The following is a 24,380-nucleotide window of genomic DNA, read 5'->3' on the forward strand; positions in this document are numbered from 1 at the left end:
ACTATCAGAATTTTTTGGAGGCATCTTTGATGATAAATTTCCAGCGATGTTATATGCCTGCTGTCCACATCTCCGCTCCATATAGCAAGGAAGGGAGGACTATAGTTCCATAGACCAGAAACCAGTTGGTCTTGATATCCTGACCTTCAAAAACCCTCTTTCTCAGCCTGGTAAAAGCTCCACTCACGCAGCTTATTCTGCAATTTATTTCAAGGTCAATGTTGGTTCTTGAAGAAAGAAAGCTGCCAAGATACGAGAAATGCTCAGTGTTCTCCAGAGAGATGTTGTCATCTTCGATGGTTGGAGGTTTAGGAGCTTGATCTGGAGCAGGTTGGTGCAGGATTTGGGTCTTCTTGATGTTTAGATCAAGTCACAGGAGCTTGTATGCTCTGGCAAAAGCATATATTATGCACTGCAGGTCCTCCTCAGTGTGAGCTACGATAGGCCTCTTTAACAATTGTCTGGTGAGTCTAGAGTCGTAGGCACTCACAGCTGTGGCCATTTGGTTGTAAGCGAGCTTAAGGCGCGCGGGCATGGGGCGTTCATTGATGCCAATCGGTAACTCAGAGAGGTGATTAATGATGCTGTTCTTTACAGCAAATCCAACTCTGTGGATATTGGATTCATTTACTTATCTCCCTTTCCAGAAAAAGGTGTCTCCACCCTTCTCTCCCTCAATTGTCCTTCCCCGGTCAATCGTTTGTCAGAGAGTGTGGCAAGGTCAATCTGGAATCTTCTCAGCTCTCTTGAGATGATGGCAGTACGTCTTTCAGGACAATCGCTAGTCTCGCTGTCCATAAGTGTCTGCACATTGCAGGCTCCAAAACTCTTATGCTTTTGTTTCAGACTGCAGTTTGGTGATCCCACCAGATGCAGTAATCCAGTCAGGAGTAAAGAGACAGCCTATTTTTAGAGCATCTTTTCTAGCCCCTTCCCTGTGTGGGATGAGCAAAGTGGGTCCTGAGCAGGGCTGCTCAGTCATGGATGCAGCTGCTGAAAAACTCTATCAGCCTCAGACCACGAGCAAGACAACTGTATCTAACACCCATTGCCTGTGTGCCAGGTTGTGGCTGGTAGCTCTCAGACTTCACTGTCCTGCCCCTGTCACCACTTCCTGATTGTCACAGGGCTTTGTCCAAGTTGGTCGATCAGATTACCAAACCAGGAGAAGTCCCTGTGTGTGAGGAAACTGATACACAAGCAGCCACCACACAGTCCTTGACAGAGAAGGGGCCAGAATCCAGTGGCTTGGAGACCAAGATGATTGGGGGGCTGTTTTCTGCTGCAGCCTTTCTCTGTCTTTGCAACGTTGTGGTGGTCCTCATTGTTCCGAGATTCCGGAGACTCAAATTTACCAAAATCCGCTGCCTGGTCCACCATTGAGGTTTTGGTTGGACCATGATTTCTCTGGATCCTCCCCCTTGACGTTACCACCATGGGTGACTCTACTAGGAGCTAAGCTCCAGACAGCATCACTCTGAGGATCACACAAGTCTCACCACCAGTAACCCAGAGAGGGGTGAAGTGAAGATCTGGGAAGTCAATTGGTGAAAAAGATAAAAGTTTGGAGAAGGGGGTATCTGATAGGTGAGGACAGAAGGCCATGGAAGAAAGGGAAGGGGGAGGAGCACCAGAGGGAGGGGATGGGCAGGTAATGATATATGGAGAGAGGAAAATGGGAACAGGGAATGGTGAGGGGGGGGGGGGAATTACCGTAAGTTTGAAAAATCAACGTTCATGCCATCAGGTTGGAGGCTACCCAGACAAAATATAAGGAATTGCTCCTCCAACCTGAATGTGGCCTTGTCGCAACAATATAGGAAGCCATGGTCTAACATGTCAGAATGGGAGTGGGAAGTGGAATTAAAATGGGTGCCCAATATACACAACATACATTGGGAGACAGCTTTGCTGACCACCCACGCTCTGTCCGCCAGAAAAAGTAGCAACTCCCTGTGGCTGCCATTTTAATTTCACTTTCCATTCCCATGACATGTCAGTCCATGGCCTCCTCTACTGCCATGATGAGGCCACACGCAGGTTGGAGGAACAACATCTTATATTCCATCAGTGTAGCCACTAACCTGATGACATGAACATTAATTTCTGGAACTTCCAGTAACAGCACATTCCCTCCTTCACCATTCCCCTTTCCCATTTCCCTCTCTCACCTTTCTCCTTACCTGTCCATCACCTTCCTCTGGTGCCTCTCCCCCTACCCTTCTGTCCTCTCCTATCAGATTCGCACCTTCTCCAGTCTTTTATCTCTTTCACCAGTCGACTTCCCAGCTCTTTAATTCACCTTCCTCCCCTCCCATCACCTTCTTACTCTGACTTCTCATCTTTTTTTCTCCAGCCACGATGATTTTTTTCTCCAGCCCAAAATGTTGACTGTTTACACTTTTCTACAGATTTTGCCTGGCCTGCTGAGTTCCTCCAGCATTTTTTTGTGTGTTACACATTTTACAGTTGTTGTCTTGTCATTGTTGTTGCTTGTGCTGTTCTGCTGAACGCTATGTTACCACCCGAATATGTAGTGTTACTTGCAGGCTTCCCCCAGTACACCCTTCTGTGTTGTGGTTGTTCAGACAAATGAAGCATTTCACTGTATTCTTCAATGTCCCTTTGATAAATAAATCAGAATTTGAAGTTCAGAGTGCTTTATCATGGGATACACTATAAACTCTACTGTGTTCCACATTATTTTGCTAGCTTATCAACATTAATTTTGGTAGAAATGAAAATTAATATTAAACCTACACTGAATGTATGTTCATATTCTCCTGCTGCTGTAGCCCACCCACTTCAAAATTCAACATGTGTACCCAGAGACACTCTTCTGCAGACCACTGTTGAAGGGCATGGTTATCTGAATTACTGTCACCTTCCCATCAGCTAGAACCAGTCTGGCCATTTCTCTATCTCCTCAACAAGGCATTTTCACCTTCAGAATTGCAGCTCACTGTTCTTTTCTTCTTGCTTTTCACACTATTCTCTGCAAACTCTAGAGACTATGGTGGATGAAAATCCCAGGAGATCTGCAGTCTCTGAGATACTCAAACCACCCCATCTGGCACCAATGACTATTCCACAGTCAAAGTCATTAGATCACATTTCTTTCCCCATTCTGCCATTTGCTCTGAAGAAGAACTGAACCTCTTGACCATGCCTGCATGCTTCTATGCATTGATCGCTGTCGCATGATTAGATATTTGCATTAACAACAGGTGAAATGGCCACTGCGTGAACAGTAATTCGATGTAATGCCGGGGAGTGGGATGACAGACAGCAGATGGCGCTCGAGACCTGTTAGCGACACACATGATTTGGCAACTAGTACATACCTTTGGACTGCTTCGTCGATTTGCATATAGTTCGTATCAACGCCGCTTCCGGATCAAGATTTTTTTTAAGCATTTCGGCCAACTTCCTCATGCTGCTAAATAGCGGAACATGCAAGATGATATAGTGGTGCAGTCATGAAGAACGCTCTATATTGGGCTTCGTTTGAGTGTTTAAAGTGACCCAAAAGGTGATTCCTCGCCCCTTTGTCCTCCTGCATAACTTCCCAGAGAATGGTATTGAGCGCAAATTAATCTGTAACCTCTGCTGTGCATTCAAGAGGCGGCAGGGAGAAGGACGCCGAACTGGTTTCATTTCAGTGTCGGAAGGAGTGTGGCTCTGAGAACTGAGCCGGATAAAGACAGCAGAACAATGTCTTGGATTAGAGACGGGTTGGATTGCATGTCGGAGACGGAGAAAAGCCAGTTGAAAAGGACCTTGGAGTTGGGTGCCGTTATGACTGTATTTAGCCTGAAAAAGTCCCAGCCCGAGAGGAGAACCTTGCAGGTGATCATGGAAACTCAACAACTGTCCTGGAACAGGACGGCGGACAAGATCGAGGGTGTCCGTGAGTATTTGAATGCCTTCCTTCGCAATGCCTTCAAGGGGCTCCTTATTTTAAACCACTACTCTGTTGTACTCTTGAGTTCAGTTTAAAAGGACCCTCTCAAAAATCATCCTCTGCTTATCTCGTATTGAATCGTTTCCGTTCAGAAAATGAGTCGATTTGATAGAGTTCACCGTCGCTTGTGACTGACGAAAGGCAGCGGTTCCCAACCTGGGGGCTCACGGACCCCTCGGTTAATTGTAGTGGTTCATGACATTAAAAGGAAAGTTGAGAAACCTTGATTTGAAGTGTGGGTTGGAAAATTGCTCCCGTTTGTGGAACCCACGTCCTTTCAAGTTGACTTATTGCTTGCTGGCTCGGGCCAGTTCAGTGTGTCTTGAAACGTTTGGTTCTAATGTAGAGGCGGGAGCTGTGGATGGGATGTACTTGGTTGGCTTTGTGACTCTGGGCCTCCCGTTACATCCCAGGAAGTGCGAGGGATACGTTAATGACTGTTGAGAGGTTGAAGTTGCTATCTAGGAGCCGTAACCACCCCTTTGAAATCTCCCTTCTGCAAAGGAGACAGAAGGGGGGTTTCACTGGAGTGTACATGGTTCCAAGATAGAAAAGAGGTATTACCCTTTTCTGGTGAAGTCAGTAACTTGAGGCATGGATTTCAGGTAATTGACAGAAGGGTGAAGGATTTCGCCCGACATGTGGGGATGTAATGAAACTCACTGCAAAGGATAATGTTATCCTTTAGGAACAATCTGGCACATCCTCCCCATGATCTCCTGAGTAAGCAGTGGAGCACCCTTTGCAAAAGACTCATTCAGCTCTGCTGTCACAAGGATTGTTAACAGAAAATCTTTCCTACCAAATGCAATGAGCAAATACAACAGTTCATCTCTGTGTGACAGGAGAACACACATCATAGTACAATAGTCTCTGTTTTATTACTTTGTAAATTATTGGGCATTGGTAAATTATTGTGTATAATTGTTTTGTACTTTATTATCAGTTAAGTCTGCACACTGATAAGTGTGTTTTTAAACATTGCTGTTGTAGCAAAAGTATTTCCCACTTGGGGGTCAAAGTATTTATTATTATTATGAAGAAAATAACTACTTTATGACCATTAATTTGTATTGCATAGACAGCATTGGCTGCTTGCTTATTTTCACCACACCTGAAAGGTACTTTCTTAGGGATGTGAAGAGATGGAGTGTAAGATCAAACTGATGGCTATTTTTGGCCATTATGGACAGAAAGGTCTCCTTCTGCCTCATAAATATCTACAAATTTATGAAAAAAATGGTTTTCATAAACTTAATTTCTTGAATTTGCAACATGAAAGTATAAAATGCATGCCAATAAAAAATGGGGATGAGTGTTACCTTCCGGCTTCCTCACTATAAACCTCATTAGTTGCACTGGAGGTGTGCCAGCAACCCCAGGGGACGGTGAACACAGGGGAAGACCCTTTGAGCCTGTCCTGCCATTCAATGTGATCAGGGCCCCTCCTGTGCCCAAATCAGTCAATTTCTCATTTGTTTTTTTTAAATATTTGACTATTTCCGCCATACGTTTTTTAATGATCTGGCCTTCACCACGCTGTGAGGCAGAGAGTTCCAGGGGTTAACCCACCTCCCAGAGAAGAAATACCGATGTGCTTCTTTGTAAATAACTGGCCCTTCATCTTGTAACTGTGGCCCGTTCGTGACTTTCTTGCTATTGCTTTCTCGCAATATTTGCCCTGCTATGGATCCTTAATAATTTAAGTCATCAGTTTTTATGTGCTTATTACTTTTTATAATGAAATTTGTGAAAAAATGCATTACTTCTGAGTTAATGTTCGCAGTTTGGCATTCATGAAAAAAATTAATGCCAACTAATTGGAAACAGTATGTTCATTTTAACTCTGCAAATCCCTTGAAACAACACACGTCTTTGTTAAGACTTGTGAATAGTCCTCTTTTGTGTCAAAACATCTAAAGTGGCACTAGGGGTTTCTCAAGAAGCTTGCTTTTCTACAATTCATTCTACTGTTGCATATGCAGGACTTAGTTATTCAATGTAGTTCATAGTTATAGGAGCAACTGATCCAGATGTTGGCCTTGTGCTTCATGTTAAAGATTTCAATTCTGTACATCTTCCAGAGTTCGAACCTCAGTTAAAGTGCTGTGAAAGCAAAGTTGCTTGGCTTCCTGAACAAAATGAAAGTATACATTTGGTGAGAATTGGAAGCATTTGCAGAGATGGATGGAGATGCTCAGTATCTTAAACCAAATGGCACTTTTAAATAGTGTGTGATTTTTAATAAGAATGATTAAAAATAGAACGGAACTCTTTCATGATAAAGGTGAGAACTTGGTCTCCTGATCGACCTCATCATAGCTCGTGCAGCTTTTTTGTCTTCTTGCAGTGCACGTTCTCCGCACTTGTAACACTATATTCTGCATTCCTTTTCTACTGCCTCAGTGTACCTGCACCTGCGGTGATCTGTCTGGACGTTATCAGACATTGTGTTTTGTTACTGTATGTACGTTTGACAATAATGAACCAATTACTAATTAAGTAAATGGACGAAGCCCACATCAAAGGGGTCTGAATTGCATTAAATGAAAATCTGAGACATGTTTCTGATAATTAGGAAGGTTGTGGATTGAACTCTGTAGTTCACGTTATGATGTGTTTCTGGATTCTGGTCACTTTTTTTGTCGCTATTTTGGGCAATTTTGAATTGGTATGGTCTACAGATAACAAACACTGAATTGAGTATGCTTGGGCTCTTTTGATTTTGGACTTTATATTCTGCATTTTTTTTTGCTCGTTTTTTTCCATTGCTGTTTGGGTGATTTGTTGTTGTTTTTTTTTCTTTTTCTTTTGTTGATGTTTTTCTTTGAGTGAGTTCCATGGTTTTCTTTGATTTGTGGCTGTCTGTGGGGAAGATGAACCTCAGGATTGTATACTTTAATAGTAAATGTACTTTGAACCTTTGTTTGGATTCAGCTTCGCGAACAGCTTCTATCTTGCTCTATAAGACTTTTGAATGGTTCCTTAGTACATGTTCGGCACAACCTTGTGGGCCAAAGGGCCTGTATTGTGCTGTAGGTTTCTCTACGTTTTTTTTTCTAATCACGCCACGGAAACCAGCATAAGCACCGGCCTGATGAGTCTATAAGGCTCGGGACAGACTTTAACTAAGGACAATAAGATGGACTTTCAATCTCCCTCATTATGATCTTCTGCTTCATTGTCTAACTGCATTGCTCTTTCTCTGTAGCTGTTACACTTAATTCTGCATTTTGTTATGGTTTTACCTCGTATTTCCTCAATGCACTTTTCACTGTGCATGTGACAATGATAAAAAACTCCAATTCCAGAAGAACGGTAAGCAAAATAATGGGACAGCTGTCTGTAGTTTCTGTTGCTCAAACTCAAGCCTTTGAAGTCTCAGCCTGAAGAGCGGCTGGAATTATGGGAAATGGATGGACATTCAGCAGTGTTGCTGCAGAGTCATCAGTATCAAGCTGCTGTGCCGTGGGGCTTTGTACCCAGTATTGGGAAGCGCCTAATGGACAGGTCATGCCTCACTGGCAGCATTTTCAAAAGGTAGTTTGCCAGCGAATCTCTGGATTTCTCTACCTAGAAATACTATCGAGTCTAGATTGCTGGAGAATTTGAACAAAGTGTTAGATCAATGTTTGAGATAACATAAATTTGGGGATCTGAGGAAAACTAATGCACACAAGAAGTAAGGCCCAGTGTAGATCTACCATGATCACATTGAATGGGGGTGGCAGGCTCACTGGCCAGGTGGCTATCTTTACTTCTATTTTCACGTGTTCTTGTGTTTTAGTATGGTTAATTAGTTCTGTAGTTGGTAGAGGGAGGGGAGTGAGAGAGGTGTGTGTTCTTAGGTAGGTTTTAATTTGTGAGAGAATTGGAAAAGGGATGAAGCCAAAGTATGAGGGAGCATACTTGTGTTTATAGGCCTGGAGGAAGCAAGAAGTATTAGAACAATGAGTAGTTAGAAAAAGAAGGGTGGAAGGAGATAATGAGATAGGATAGAGCGGTGTTGCAATTGGAGGACATGGATGGGGATATTAAAGCCGTCTGTGATGAAGTTCGGATGCATTTGCAGAAAACCCAAGAAACTCATTACAAGTAGCTGCATTGGATTGTGGCATAATGTAATTAACAGAGTCTTCTAAAATTGGGAATGATTACCTGGACATTCTCACCATTGTGCATTCAGGAAAGACAAGGAAGGAGAAAAGTAGCAGTTAGAATTGTCACATTAATCAAAACCACATCTACACTAAAGAAAATAATTATTTGTTTAAGACCTCAAAGACAGAATATATTTGCTTAGAATTAAGGAACAATAGTGGAGCTGTTATTACAGCCTGTTTTGTACTTTAGGTTAGGACAGGAGAGTAATTTTGTTGGCAGATCACAGAATTATCTTTCACATCTGCAGTAATAATCAACTTCAAATCAAATCAGAAAACGCTAGAAACACTCAACAGGATGGGCGGCTTCAATGGAGAGAGAAGAAGATAATCTTTCAGGTTGAAGGCCTCTTGATGAGTTGAGAAGTGGGAACTTTGACCTGAAGCATTCACACTGATTGTCTCTCTCCATAGCTGCTGCTTGTCTTGAGGCTTTGCAATATCTTCTGATTTTGGTTGAGACTTACAGCACTGTGATAAAAAAAAATCATTCAATATCTGAATAGAAACTGGGGAAATAACAGTGCAAAGGGCAATCTTTTGAGCAGTAGAGGAAAAGAAGGGGTGTGGGTGCAGAATCTAGATCTGGAAGGTGAACTAGGACAGGTGAGCACAGTGCACTAGAAGGACCTTCAAGGAACAGCATTCATTATGGTAAAGAAGTCATTGGTTATGCTCTTTTCATTTCCAATGTTGAAATACTCAAACTGAAGAAGGGTTAATCCAAATGAGCTTGAAGTAGATCTGCCTGATTGATTTGGAATTACAGACTAGTAAATGAAATAGTAAATTGTCAATAAGAATTCCTCTGAGAGGAGATTTGCAGATACAGATTGGACACATTTTAAGTGCAAAGAAAATGTATGGAAAAAATCAGTGGGAAATATAAAAAGAGATGGAAAAAATCTATGTAATAAGAGATACTCAAAGGAAGGGTATGCCATCTAGAACCAAAATGCGTCTTTTTGTAGAGCTTAAGGACATAGCTGAGGTATTATGCGTGTGTGTCCCATCTGTATTCACTAAAGAAGAGGTATAAAGGACAATAAGAAAGGAGATAGTTCAGAAATTTGATTGGGTGAAAATAGATGAAGAGTAGACAGTTGATTGTCAGAGCTTGAAATAAGAATCATACTGGGTAACTGGAGGTCACATGGTCTCTCAAGTTTAAACCACTTTGAGGCAATAGAGTCCAACTATTCCATTTTCTCTGCCATCTCCTCAGAGGCAATAAAATTTTTCTTCTCAGATATTTATTTTTTCAGATCCATTTTAAATGCTGCTGTTAAATTTTCCTCCAAAACAGCTCTTAGCAGTGCATTACAGATCTTTACTTACTGCATTAGAACAGTTTTTACTGGTAACTTACTTCTTCCAACTCTTGACACCTTCGTCAGTGAAACCATTTCTGTCTGTTCTGTGTATTCCTTTTGTCATTTAAGAAAGATTTATCAGATATCCGCACAACACTTCTGTTTCAAAGTTAACCCCAGTTTCACCACTCTAACAAGGTAGCTATGGTTAAGCACCCCTGGAAATATTTAGCTAAATATTTTCTATGTTGTCTTGAAACCCGTTGTCTTTCTTAAAGTGTAGCATGTTGAACTGAACAGAATATTCCAGTTGTGGTTTGCAATGTATCATGATTTCTAAGCTTGTATTTGTAAAGACCATTATCTCAGATGTTTTTTCAACCTATCCAATGAACTTGGAACAAATATTTCCACATCTCTCAATTATTGGATCTTGTTTGAATTAAGCCATCTAATTTATCTTATCAAATTGTTTTTGGAACTTTTGTGATTCCATTTCCTTCACTTGCTTTCTTTTGTACTTTACCAAAGAAGTCTGTCAAGTTAATTAGAAACAATTTGTCCTTATCAGATCAATGCTGGCTTTTTCAGGTCTATATATACTTGTATGCATCCAAAGGTTCTGTAGTTAAACAAGGTTGAAATTGTAGAGGGATTTGCAATATACTTCCAGTCTTCAGTTAGATTAGGAAATGATGTATTTAGAGAGTGAGAGAAAGTGAGTGGGGGGAAGAATGTAAACATTCACCAGTCAATTAAATACCGCTATTGGGGACTTTAGCAAAGATAGCATGGCACACCAGTCGCTCGGATTTGATTAGCAAGAGAAAGTTAACAGAGATTTTATAAACAAGAGAAAATCTGCAGATGCTGGAAATCTGAGCAACACACACAAAATGCTGGAAGAACTCAGCAGGCCAGGCAGCATCTAGGAAAAGAGTGCAGTCGACGTTTTGGGCCGAAACCCTTCGGCAGGACTGGAGAAAAAAAGCTGAGGAATAGATTTGAAAGGTGGAGGAGGGGGGAGAGAGAAACAGCAGGCGATAGGTGAAACTTGGAGGGGAGTGGATGAAGCAAAGAGCTAGGAAGTTGAAAGGTGAAAGAGACAGAAGGCCAAGGAGGAAAGAAAAAAGGGAGAGGGGGACAAGGGGCACCAGAGGGAGGCGATGGGAGGGCAAGAAGATAACATGAGAGAGGGAAAAGGAGCTAGGAAATGTTGAAGGGAGGGGGAAGGCATTACTGGAAGTTTGAGAATTGATGTTTATGCCATCAGGTTGGAGGCTACCCAAATAGAATATAAGGTGTTGTTCCTCCAACCTAAGTGTGGCCTTATCACAACAGTGGAGGAGGCCATGGATGGACATATGGGAAGTGGAATTAAAGTGGGTGGTCACTGGGAGATCCCGCTTGATCTGGCGGATGGAGCATAGGTGCTTGGCGAAGCGGTCTCCCAATCTGTATTGAGTCTCACCGATATGCAGAATGCCACACTGGGAGCACCAAACACAGTATATGACCCCAACAGACTCACAGCTGAAGTTTTACCTCACCTTGAAGGGCTGCTTTGGACCATGAACGGTAGTGAGGGGGTGGAGCACTTGTTCCGCTTGCAAGGATAAGTACCAGGAGGGAAATCAGTGGGGAAGGGCAAATGGACAAGGGAGTCACGTAGGGAGTGAACCTGCGGAAAGCAGAAAGTGGAGGGGGGAAGGGAAAGATATGTTTGCTGGTGGGATCCAGTTGGAGGTGGAGGAAGTTTGAAGAATTATGTGCTGGATGTGGAGGCTGGTGGGGTGGTAGGTGAGGACAAGAGGAACCCAATCCCTGGTGGGGTGGTGGGAGGATGGGGTAAGAGCAGGTGTGCGTGAAATGAAAGAGATGTGGTTGAGGGCAGCGCTGACGGTGGAGGAAGGGAAACCCCTTTCTTTGAAAAAGGAGGACATCTTCTTTCTAGAATGAAAGGCCACATCCTGAGAGCAGATGCGGTGGGGACAGAGGAATTGAGAGACTTTATAAAGATTACTCTGGTTGGACTAACTTCATAGAGTTGATTTTCAAAGTGCTGTGGAGAGTTACAGTGCAGAAACACAGCTGTTGGCTCACTGAATCCATACAATCATCAAGCACCATTTACATTAATTCTACTCTGAGCAGTTTTATTATAAGGGGGTGGGGAAGGGGCATTACTGCCGCTTGTGCGTGGTGGGGCGGGGGTGGGGCTTTGGGGTTTTAACATTTTAACTGTCATTCATTCTTTGAGGCACTTTTCTATTTTCATGGATGTCTGTGAAGAACAAGAATATCAGGATGAATATTGCATGTAATTTCTTTAATATCCAGTATGGCTATTGAAACTATTGAAGATCCAGTGTGGAACAAGCCCTTCTGAACCCTTGAGCTGCGCTGCCAACAACCCCAGATTTAACCCTGGTTTAATCATGTGACAATTTACAATGACCAATTAACTTACCAACCGATGCGTGTTTGGACTATGGGAGAAAACCAGAGCACCTGGAGGAAACCCACCTGGTCCTGGGGAGAACGTACAAACTCCTTACAGGTTGCAGTGGGAATTGACCTCAGATCACTGGTACCGTAAAGCGTTGTTTTAACCACTATGCTACTCTGCCGCTCTGTTTCCCTTTCGTATCCATCAGCTCCCTCCCAAATTTACCAACAGTCAATTAACCAATCAACTCACATGTCTCTGGAATGTGGAAGAAACATAAGCACTGGGAGGAAACCCATGCTATCCCACGGTGAACGTGCAGACTCCGCACAGACAGACAGACAGTGTCAGAGGCCTGAATTGAATCCATTTCATTGGGGGCTGTGAGGCAGCTGCTCTGAGGAGTCATACTTTGTTATTTGATGAAATTACAGCTGCGTGGCTATGAAATTGCCTTGGGGTCTGAGAGCAGATGGTGAGGGTGAGCAATTCTTTCTCGTAACATTGGTAAGTGATGGCTTCATGGGCATTTTGCTGGGACCACTGCTTCTTTTGATATTTATTAATGATCTGGAATCACTAATGTGTGACATGATTTCAAAGTCTGATCATAACCCAAACTCAGAAATACAATAAACAATGGGGAAGTTCATTGTGGGTTGGACACAATGGAAAATCTTTCAGTGTAGTTGGAGACACATGATGAGGGAGGAAATTACATGTTGTATGGATTCGTTTTGTTTTTGACAATGTATTGCGGGCATGGCAAGCTATTTCAAAGCAGATTTCCGTAAAAATGCAAGACACTATTTTGCTTTTTTTAAAAAAAAATGTTGGATAATCTTTGTGATGTCTGAGATTCTTTTTGCAATCTTCTGTCCATTGTGGACTTGTGCATTAATATTATATTATTAAAAGAAAATAGAAGAATCTGATGCATATTTGAATAGGTACATAATGTGCTATTAATAAGTTGCCGTTGTACAGATGTTTTGCAGAAATTTGCATAATAATTTCTACAACACCAAACCTTCCTTAAAGATTGCTTTCCTATCTCAGTTTGCATGTTTATTTCCTCTGCTTAAATCATGTATATTTTTGTTTGAGTTGGTTGAAGGGCAGGAAATTGACCAAACGTCAGGACTTTGTTGATTAAGTCTCTCCAGAGACCACCTGATCTCTGTGCAGTAGCTCCTTGGTAACAGTGATCCAAAAACGCTTTCTGTTGGGCATCATTGGTAGAACTGCAGCATTGTCTATGGGAACCAGAAGACTACTTGGCTGATGTGGACTGCAGACTTCATTTATAATCTCCTGACAGGATATTTATCACATTCTATTCAAATCCCTAAGCAGTAATTTACTATACTGTATACGTATATTGTTATAAGTATTTACAAAGCCTTTTGTTGTGAGGTAAACATTGATATCCGTCTCTTCATTCATTATTCCCATAGGATGTGTTTGTTTTTGAACAAAATTCAATATTGCAAAATATTGTGCGGCAATTATTTAAATATGTCAGAATCAGATTAGAAAGTGGTGAGGTTCTGTTTATTGGTTCAATGCCCATTTAGAAATCGGATGGTAGAGGGGGTGAAGCTGTTCCTGAATCACTGATTGTGTGCCTTCAGGCTTCTGTACGTCCTTCCTGGTAGTAACAATTAGATGAGGGCATGTCCTGGGTGGTGGGGGTCCTTAATAAGGCACCACCCATAGAACCATATAACAATTACAGCACAGAAACAGGCCATCTCGGCCCTTCTAGTCCGTACTGAATGCTTACTGTCACCTAGTCCCACCGACCTGCACTTAGCCCATAACCCTCCATTCCTTTCCTGTCCTTGTACCTATACAATTTTTTCTTAAGTGACAATATTGAACCTGCCTCTACCACTTCTACTGGAAGCTCGTTCCACACAGCTACCACTCTCTGAGTAAAGAAGTTCCCCCTTGTGTTACCTCTAAACTTTTGCCCCTTGAAGATGTCTTGGATACTACGAAGGCTAGTACCCATGCTGACTAATTTTACAAATTTCTGCAACTTTGATCTTGTGCAGTAGCAACCCTCCCCCATACCTGACAGTGATGCCACCATGGTATATTTGTGGCAGTTTTTGAGTGTTTTAGTTGACAAAACAAATTTCCTCAAACTCCTAATGAAATATAGCCATTGTCTTACCTTCCTAGTCAAACAAGGACTTAAAACCCACTTAACCAGACATCTTTCCAAGTTATCAATTCTTAATGATTGCCTCCCCCTTGCTTGAACATTCAATGTTGCTCAGTTTGCTTATCAGCTTATAATGGTCATACAGCGTGTAAACATGCTGCTTTGTAATTCATCCTGGGATGTTGTAATTGTTGGTAAAGCCAACAGTTATTGCCCATCCATAACTGCTGGCCTTATCAAAGGACAGCTAGGAATCAGTAGGTCTGAAGTCATGAATTGGTCTGATGCCTTTCTTTAAAGGACATAAGTGAACTTGACAAATTAATCTGGCTGTTTTATGGTTGCCATTACTGCTACAGTTATAGTCTGTTAATCTGCTGTCTGATCAATTGTTCAGTATTTGCTTTACCATCTGAAATCACCATTTGGCTTGTGAAGGAAAACAATAAGGTGAATGAATGAGTGCGGTTGGCCAAAATTACCTGTTTTAAAAAGCAACGGGTGATGTTTGCCATTCTTGTTGGCCATTTGATTCAACCCTTGACCCCATTGTCCTTTCCAATTGTACCGACCCTGGACCACTTTTCCCTTCCTATTCATCAGGGCTCCAGCTCCCCCACAATCCAGTCACTGGGCCCGAGTTCATCGACTCCTATTCACTCATTTGATATCTGAAGATGTGACTTCAAAATTCACTAGAGCAGCTGTGGCATTTAAATTCTACTAAGTAAATAAAAATGGCGTAATCCTGGGGCATAGTATCAAATCTTTTAATCTGGTATGATCAGGACTTTGGTAGCCTACAATATTTTCCTGACAATCGGTGCTTCCCATCCATGCAGTGAGCACTGATTCCTGTGCCCTCTTCGCTCTCCCTTTGCTGGGAGTTCAGCTTTTGCACCCTTGTCCACACATTGGACTCCATTTCCAGGGTCTCTCTCCATTCACTGAGAGGTTCCTGTACCTCCGTCTCTCTCCCTTTCCTGCAAGTCCTGTTTCTGCACCCTCTTCCATTCATCGGGCTGCTGATCCTGCACTCCATACACTTCCTAGAGCTCTGATTCCCTCACCTTCTGTTCTCCATTCATTAATGCCCCATTTCCTCTGCTTCCTTTCCATTCGCCTGGTTCTGATGACTGAGCCCATTTGAAGCTTAGCTTGTTCCCTTCCTACAATCCCTTGAAACGTACTGGGCCGTTGTTACCCATTTTGTCTTTTAAAGTTAAGTTCCCCTGGGTAATATATTTCTTTACTATGTAACATTTAAAGAAGTGGTCAATTAAATATGTGATGGAACTTTATTGGAAAACCTTCTAGTCCAGCACCATCAAAGTCCTGATCATGCCCGATTAAAAGATGTTTACCCTACTGGAAGAGCTCAGCAGGCTAGGCAGCATCTCAGCCTGAAACATCGACTGTTTACACCTCTCCATAGGTGCTGCCTGACCTGCTGTGTTCCTTCAGCATTTTATGTGAGTCTCTCTGAATTTCCAGCACACAAAATGGACTTTCTCATGTTTATGATGTGCAGAATCTCTTGTGTATTTAACTTTTCCTTCTCTATCAGGTTCTCTGTTTCCATCATTGTGCTGGTGAAGAGTGTCGGCCTGAAACATTGACCATTTATTCCCCTCTATAGATGCTGCCTGACCTATTGAATTCCTCCAGCATTTTGTGTGTGTTTCTTTGGACTTCCAGCATCTGCAAATCTCTAGTGTTTATTATGTTCACTATGCTATCATCTTATTTCATTTTAATTTAATCAATTGCATTTAAATGCTATAGCTGCTATAGCAATGCTGTTATATATCTTGATAAAAAGAATTTAGTCACCTTAATTATCAGCCCAATAACACATCAACTTAGCTGTCACATTCATGAAGTTATTGGAGTAATTAAGCATTTTAATATTTTTCCTGGTGTTTAGTTGCCAATGCCTACTGTTTGAGTGGTGAGTACCCCCTCCCACCATGAGGAGGTATTTCTAGCTAACAAAGTAGCTTAAACACAATTAATTTACTTTTAGTGATATGTGTATCGATTTAGATAAAATTCTTAAAAACACATTTAAAACTCATCGAGGATTTCTATATTCTAAAATTATAATCTATATCTAAAACACAAAGGAATTCCAAAACACAAGTGCAATTCCTACAAACTAAAATGGCGTATCATGAAGTTGCCAATGAATGAGTCGTCCCTCACAGAAATCAAAAATAAATGAATTGATTCTAGTCGTCACATTTTTCTGACATTCTTCTTGCTGTTCCTTTACTATTCCTAAGAAGCCTAACCGCTCTCTAAAATTTATACTGTGTTTTCTGACTTGATGACTTTACACATATGTGATGTTTTTCAGTTGCGTTCATCAGACTGGATGAATGTTTTCTGTAATTAAGCTGAAACAGACCACGTTGTTTTCTCTTGATTAAATAATAAGCCAATGAGGACCTTATTGTTCACTTGCTTCCGACAACAAGTTTAACTTGTTCAAAAGCAAATCTTTGACCCCGGAAGAGCTGTATTAGCTGAATTTCAGAGCCTCAAACTGTAAATCTAATACAAGCCAGGAGAGAAGAGATGCCTTGCCAACTTGGGGTCCTCAGACCCCTTGCTTAATGGTATTGCTCCATGGCATACAAAAGGTTGGGGTCCCCTGCTTAAGAAGAACATAGACCAACTGCTTCTTTTAACATTTATCCATATCTGCAATTAGTTTAACTTCTATGCCTTCAAACTCTGCACATTACACGCTGTCCTTGGGTCACACCAGGGTTCTGTTTTTACAGATGAAGTCAGGAAGTACACAAAATCACTTGCTATTACAATATTTCCACAGTATTGTAATGAATGGTATTAAAAGCACACAAGATTAATATGTGTGAAAAGACAATTACTGAAACTAGAGTGAGTGAGAAAACTATTTCTGTTGTTCATATGAATGAATGTGTTGATGTAAGTCTTTTTAGTAATATTATTGGAGTATGATTGTATATAAGGGTGCCTATATTTTGGGTGTTCATAACCTGGGATGGCCTGTGACCCCAAATTCGGAAATGTAATAATCAACGAGGAAGTTGATGGTGAGTTGGACACAATGGAAAATTTCGCAGTGTTGTTGGTGCAAGAGGAAATTACATATTGTTCAAAGTTGCATATTGTTTGGCATATGTTTATTTTGTTTGAAGTGTATTGAAGACATAGCAAGTTATTTAAAGCACTAGAAGTTTTACAGGAAAACCGAGGGCACTTTTGGTTTAAATAGAAGCCGGATAACAAAATATATAACCTGTTTGGTGGGTAGAATTCTGCTTACATCCTCAAGTATATATTGAGCATGTTTTTAATACTATAGAGATTGAAGAAAATGGTGTACGTATCAGCATGCTCAAAATGTGTTATTAATAACTTGCTCTTGTACAGATGTTTTGTAGGTATTTGCATATGGTTTCTACAACACAAAGTTGTTCCCTTTCTCTGTTTTTTGAATTGCACTTTGAGCTTTTTTTTGTTTTAAAACCACATGCAATTTTTTTTTCTTTGATGTAGTAGAAAGGTAATTAGCTGACCAAATCCTAGGGCTGGTTTTGCTGCATGCTGAGAGGCTGATTTGACCTCTTCGGGGAGAAGCTCCTGGTATGTTGACACAGAAACTCTTCCTGACAGGAACCATTGGAAGAGCCACGATACTGTCCATAAGAGTTGGCAGCTCATGATTAATAGGCTTTGGTGAACCAACAGCTTTACTTGTAATTTCTTGACACTTTCTATGCAAGTTCCTCTCCAGGTTTATTATACAATGCATTGTTAATTGTAATGGGTGTTTACAATGCCTTTTGTTGTGAGGTAAACATTGAGATCCGTCTTTGCATTCACTATTCCCATTAGATTTGATTGTTTTAAACTGTTTATTTTTCTAAAAGATTGTGCAGTAATTCCTAAACTCCATTAGTTGATTTGACCTCTTTCTGGAGAAGCGCCTCATCTTTGTTTCGAAGCTCCTCAATTTATCAGTTGCTTGGTGAAGCAAAAAACACTTAGTACTTTTATAAAAAGCTGCAATAATACCCTAGGTCTAAATCCCTCAAGAATGAATAATGTCTGTCCCAAAATATTCATTTTTGTTGGATTTCTTCTTTCTTCTTGAATGACCAAAGGGCCTCACTTTGTCAGAAAGTTCAGAAATTATTGTTCATTATGTAAACACGCTACTTTTTAGTTCATCCGGGATTTTGATCTTGGTGGTAAGGGCAGCGATTATTGCTTATCCATAATTGTTAGGCAATTCAAAGGGAGTTAGGACTCTGCCAAGTTTCTGTAGGTCTGGTCATAAATGGTCAGACAGGGCAAAAACAGCAGGTTTATTTCCCTAAAGAACATGAGTGAACCAGCTAGTTTAATGTGTCAATTTGATTTTTTTTTTAACCAAGGGTTACTATTGTTAATCTCATCTTATTATTTCATATTTATATAATGACTTGAATTCAAATTCACCAGCATCTTCACTGATACTTGAACTTGTATCTCAGGCAAATAAGAACTTTGAGTTCTCAGTTGCTAACCTAGTAACATGACAACTTAGCTATTATATACTTGAAGTTGTGAAGCAATTAATATTTAATTATATCTTTATTCATGTTGAGGTCATATCCTGGGTGGTGGGGATCCTTAATGAAGGATGTTGTCTTCATAAGGTACTGTTACTGAAGATGCCTTGGATACTACGGAGGCGGGTACCCATGATGGAGCTGACAAATTGTCCAAGTTTCTAAAACTTACTTCGATCTTGTTTCATAGCCCCCCTCCACCCAAAACCAGACAGTGATACTCGTCAGAATTTAATTTCACTTTTTATATTTAGCTTTACTCTAATTTACAGTTTATGTTAGTATGTATTGCAAAGTACTGCCACTGAAAAACAATAAATTTCACAACATATGCCAGTGATATTACATCTGATAGTGAGATCATATTGGGGAATATTGATATGAAGATGTTCTAGTAGTGCCATATTTCATGTTAAATCATATATCATAATTGTTTTATAAAGTTGCACAAATGTTTAATCAAACAAGATTTTACACTGTGTCTCACCTGAGTAAGCAGGGGGACGATGTTCGTGTGCCCCAATATCTCCTACTGGGCTCTGGTGTCTTATTTTATTTATAAAAGTGCTCCTGTGAAGTGTTTTGGGACATTTTACTATATTAGATCAACTTTGCAGCTGACCACAAAAACAAAGCAATCTTGAATCATCTCAACTGAAATCAATCTAGTGCTGTTAACCCTCATAGCGTTGTCCTATACAAACAAACTTACTGAAATTTTCATAGCTTTTCTTGGCTTTTTGTTTGGACTAACTATGTTTATACAGGAAATTGGATAGCTTGCAGAGCACTACAGTGGCCTCAATTTATCAGTTGCTTGGTGAAGCAAAAAACACTTAGTACTTTTATAAAAAGCTGCAACAATACCCATTGAATACTTTGAAATCTGAACTGAGACACGAGCAACCAAAATATATGTTATGCAATTAAGCTGTCAGTCACAATTGCTCTTCAAAGACATGGGAGATGCCAGTACCATTTTGCGAAAGTGCCTGCACGGATAGACAGGGTGTTGAAGAAGGCATTTAGCATCCTGGCTTTTATCAATCGAGGTACTGGATTTGGGAGTAGGGACATTATATTGCCGTTATATAAGTGATTAGTGAAGACAGACTTGGAGTGTTGTGTACGGTTTTGGTCACCCTGTTATAGGAAAGGCATTGTCAAGCTGGAGAGGGTGAGAAGAGATTGATGAGGATTCTGCTTGGACCAGAGGGTTTGAGTTAGAGGGTGAGGTTGGCCGCAATGGATTTTTATTCCTTGGGGGTGGGGGGGGGCGAAGTGTCCAAAACTGGAAGGCACAGATATAAGATAAGAGGGGAGAACTTTAAAAGAAGCCTGAAGAGTAATTTCTTTAAACAGAAAGTAGTGAGTGCCGGGAATGTGCTGCCGGAGGAAGTGATCAGGGCACATACAATTGAGACACTTAAGACGCATTAGAAAAGGTACATGGCAGGGAGGGGCTTAAAGGGTTATGGGCCAGACAATAGACAATAGGTGCAGGAGTAGGCCATTCAGCCCTTCTAGCCAGCATCGCCATTCACTGTGATCATGGCTGATCATACATAATCAGTACCCCGTTATTGCCCTCTCCCCATATCCCTTGACCCCGCTCTCTATAAGAGCTCTATCTAATTCTCTCTTGAATGCATCCGGAGACTTGGCCTCCACTGCCTTCTGGGGCAGAGCATTCCACATATCCACCACTCTCTGGGTGAAAAAGTTTTTGCGCATCTCTGTTCTAAATGGCCTACCCCTTATTCTTAAACTGTGGCCTCTAGTTCTGTACTCACCCATCAGCGGGAACATGCTTCCTGCCTCCACTGTGTCTGATCCATTAATAATCTTATATGTTTCAATCAGATCCCCTCTCATCCTTCTAAATTCCTGTGTATTGACATGGACCTTTGGGACTGGCAGGGAGGTTGCTGTTGTCGCAAAGGGCCAGTTGGGCCAAAAGGGGTGTTTCCATGCTCTAAGTATTGCACAAGTACTGGTGTCTGACTGTCACTCTGAATGGCACTTATGATATTCTAAATTCATCTTGACTCATCCTACTTTGAAGTGGAAATTGCACACCCGCTAGTGAATGTATAAATAATCATCACGCAAAGTTATGACTTCTTGCATGCAGCATCTATAAAACATGCAGGCTCATGTGTTTTAGGAATCTGCTGTTAGGAAGGGTGTTAATTTAGTTTCCATAACATTGCTGCTGACAGGTTATTAAAGATTGTGATGCAAATAATGTCAGTTGGGAGTTCTTCAGTCAAATCAATGGAGCAGTCCACCGTCATTTTTCAAATGTGTATTTAACTTTTCTGGGGAACTCTAGAAAGCTGGTCACGTGCTGAATCTTTTCAGTTAAATGAGGGGTTCCGAACTTGGAGTCCTTGGGCCCCTTGCTTAATGGTATTGGCCCATGGCATAAAAAATGGGAACCCCCCCCCCCCCCCCAAGTTAAATTTATTTCAACAGATGATTAAACTTAGTTATATAGTGCAAAAACAGGCCATCTGACCCACCTTGTCAACTCTTGGCCAATGTCAATCAGGCTTTAGATGATCTGAGCAATGGGATCAACATACATGACACAGTGCACTCTGACACCTTCAGCATCGTTTTGGGAGATTTTAACCAGGCCAATCTGAAAAAAAATCACTAAGCGATTGCCATCAACAGATCACTGGTAATCCTAGAGGGAACAACACACTGGACCATTGCTACACCACCATCAAGAATGCCTACCTTGATAATCCGCGCCCTCACTTCGGGAAGTCTGATCGATTACCTTCTACTCCCTGAGTATAGTCAGAGACTGAAGACTGCAGCATCAGCAGTGAGGACCAAAAAGGTACCGACAAGGAAAGCACAGGAGCGCCTACAGGACTGCTTTGAGTCGGTGGACTGGACTGTATTCAGGGATTCATCTTCGAACCTGGGTGAGTTTGCTGCGGTTGTTACTGACTTCATTAAAGTCCTGTGTGGATGAGTGTGAGTGTGTGCCTACAGACACTTGCTGTACATTCCCAAACCAGGAGGTACATCGCCTGCTGAAGGCTCTATCTGTGGCATTCAAGTCTGGTGACCCAGGCCTGTATCAGAAACCAGGTATGATTTGTGGAGGGCTATTTCAAGGGCAAAGAGACAATTCTGAACAAAGTGGGTGGTAGCATCAGATGTACGGCAACTCCAGCCGGGTTTGCAAGACATTACTTCCTACAAAGCGAAACCCAATAGCATGAATGGCAGTGATGCTTCACTACCAGACGAACTCAATGCCTTCTGTGCCCACTTTAACTACAGCTGTGAAGATCCTTGCTACACCTGATGACCCTGTGATCTCTGTCTCAGAGGCTGATGTTAGGCTGTCTTTAAAGAGAGTGAACCCTCGCAAGGTTGAAGGCCCCAATGGAGTACCTGGTAAGGCTCTGAAAACCTGTGCGAACCAACTGGTGGGAGTATTCAAGGACATTTTCAACCTCTCACTGCTAAGGGTGAAAATTCCCACTTGCTTCAAAAGGGCAAAAATTATACCAGTGCCTAAGAAGAATAATGTGAGCTGTCTTAATGACTATTGCCCAGTAGGACTCACATCTGCAATGATGAAATGCTTTGAGAGGTTGGTCATGACTAGACTGAACTCCTGCCTTAGCAAGGACCTGGACCCATTGCAGTTTGCCTATCGCTTCAATAGGTTAATGGCAGATACAATCTCAATGGCTCTTCACACGGCTTTAGACCACCTGGACAACACAAACACCTATGTCAGGATGCTGTTCATCAACAATAGCTTGGCACTTAATACCATCATTCCCACAATCCTGATTGAGAAGTTGCAGAACCTGGGCCTCTGTACCTCCCTCTGCAGTTGGATCCTTGATTTCCTATCCAGAAGACCACAGTCTGTGCGGATTGGTGATAACATATCCTCCTCGCTGACGATTAACACTGGTGCACCTTGGGGGTTTGTGCTTAGCCCACTCTCTATTCTCTCTATACACATGACTGTGTAGCTAGACATAGCTCAAATACCATCTATAAATACAACCATTGTTGGTAGAATCTCAGATGGTGACGAGAGGGTGTTCAGGAGTGAGATATGCCAACTACTGGAGTAGTGTCGCAGCAACAACCTGGCACTCAATGTCAATAAGATGAAAGAGCTGATTGTGGACGTCAGGAAGGGTAAGACAAGGGAACACATATGAATCCTTATAGAGGGATCAGAAGTGGAGAGAGTGAGCAGCTTCAAGTTCCTGGGTGTCAAGATCTCTGAGGATCTAACCTGGTCCCAACCTATCAATGTTGTTATAAAGAAGGCAAGACAGAAGCTATACTTCATCAGGAAACACAAAGTACACTGCAGATGCTGTGGTCAAATCAAGACGTAAAAAACAAGCTGGATCAACTCAGCAGGTCGGACAGCATCCGTTGAAATGAGCAAGCGAGAGGAAGTATAAAACAATGAGGGAAATAGTGGAGCAAATACTCGCACGAGATAAGTGGATTTGTTATTGCAGTTTACTTATTTGAATGCTGTGTGTTTTATGAAAATTAGGTCTGGTTTCTGGGATTGTCCAGAGACCAAAGACAATGTTAAAGCAATAACTGCAGAGTATCTGAATTAAAGACACTAGAAAGGCTCATCAGCTCAGGCAGCATCTGTGGAATAAGAAACTGAGTTAATATTTCAGGTTGAAGATCAGAAATAGAGAAGAGACAAGTTAGTTTTGATTTCAGCTACAGAATGTCTTTTTATGACAAACTCTTTGCCGCCCTCTCTGACAAATAGTATATAAGAAAATTTGTGGATTAATTTTACTGCATAATCTCAAAGGACAGTAGTGACATAATTTGCATAAGAGTTTTGTTTTTTTTTGTTATCTTGCGACCTAATTCCAATTAGCAGCCATGCACTAGTTTGGATCTTTCATTTCAGAAGCTAAAGCCAACTCAGGAGAGATGCACAGATTATAGTTATGACCTTGAACTGGGGCAGTGAACCACAGAAGGTTGTGTGGAATAAAATAACAATACTAAATTTTTCTCAAATAAACAGAAGAATAAATGCAATGTGAAATCAAGGCAAAACTCTCAGAATCTTAGAATCACTACCTCACAGAAGGAACTCATTTGACCTATTGAATCCCTGCCAGCTCGTTGTAAAATTCTGGGCGTTCCACCTCCTCTTTCTTTCTAACCCCACAAGTTATTTTTTCCTCAGTAGCTTATCCAGGAAGCCCTGGCTGACTCTTTTATAGGCATGGAGTTCTAAAGAGTATAAGCATCATTTAAATAAAATGTTTTTCCTCACATTCCAGCCCCAAGCGCCCTCCTTTTATCTTCAGTTAACTAAATACTGTAATGGGAATAGTTTCCTTTTGCAAATCTGACAAATCTTCTCTTGACCTTTTTTTGTTCTTCCCCTTGAGCCTGAAATTCTTTTCTTGCATTTCTGCTCTGCACCTCATCTGTGGCCTTCATAGATTTCTTAAAGTGTACTGATTTGAACTGAATGCAATACATTTTTGTGTCCTTAGCACTGTTTATATTTAAGTGTTTAGCTATCCTGCCTAATCTTGTACTCCTTGCCTCTGTTTCTGAATCCTAGGATAGTATGTGCACTCCCGACTGTTCCTGCCATCTTCAAAGTCGTGTGCATATGGACTCGAAGGGCTCTCTGTCTTTGCACATCCTTTAAAGCTGTA

At 41.4% G+C, this 24,380-nt stretch overlaps 1 protein-coding gene across 1 annotated transcript in view; it reads left to right on the top strand.

Annotated features, from left to right (window-relative positions):
* The first annotated feature begins 3,434 nt into the window (after nt 1-3,434).
* The window catches only part of LOC132406973 (1-phosphatidylinositol 4,5-bisphosphate phosphodiesterase gamma-2-like), a 204,665-nt gene continuing 183,719 nt past the window's right edge, over nt 3,435-24,380 (top strand). Inside the window, exon 1 of the mRNA XM_059993146.1 lies at nt 3,435-3,910. Within this exon, the coding sequence (XP_059849129.1) occupies nt 3,715-3,910 (196 nt within the window). The 5' untranslated portion in view covers nt 3,435-3,714. The remainder of the gene's footprint in view (nt 3,911-24,380) is intronic.

This window comes from Hypanus sabinus, chromosome 17 (assembly GCF_030144855.1).
Source record: "Hypanus sabinus isolate sHypSab1 chromosome 17, sHypSab1.hap1, whole genome shotgun sequence".
NCBI lineage: Eukaryota > Metazoa > Chordata > Chondrichthyes > Myliobatiformes > Dasyatidae > Hypanus > Hypanus sabinus.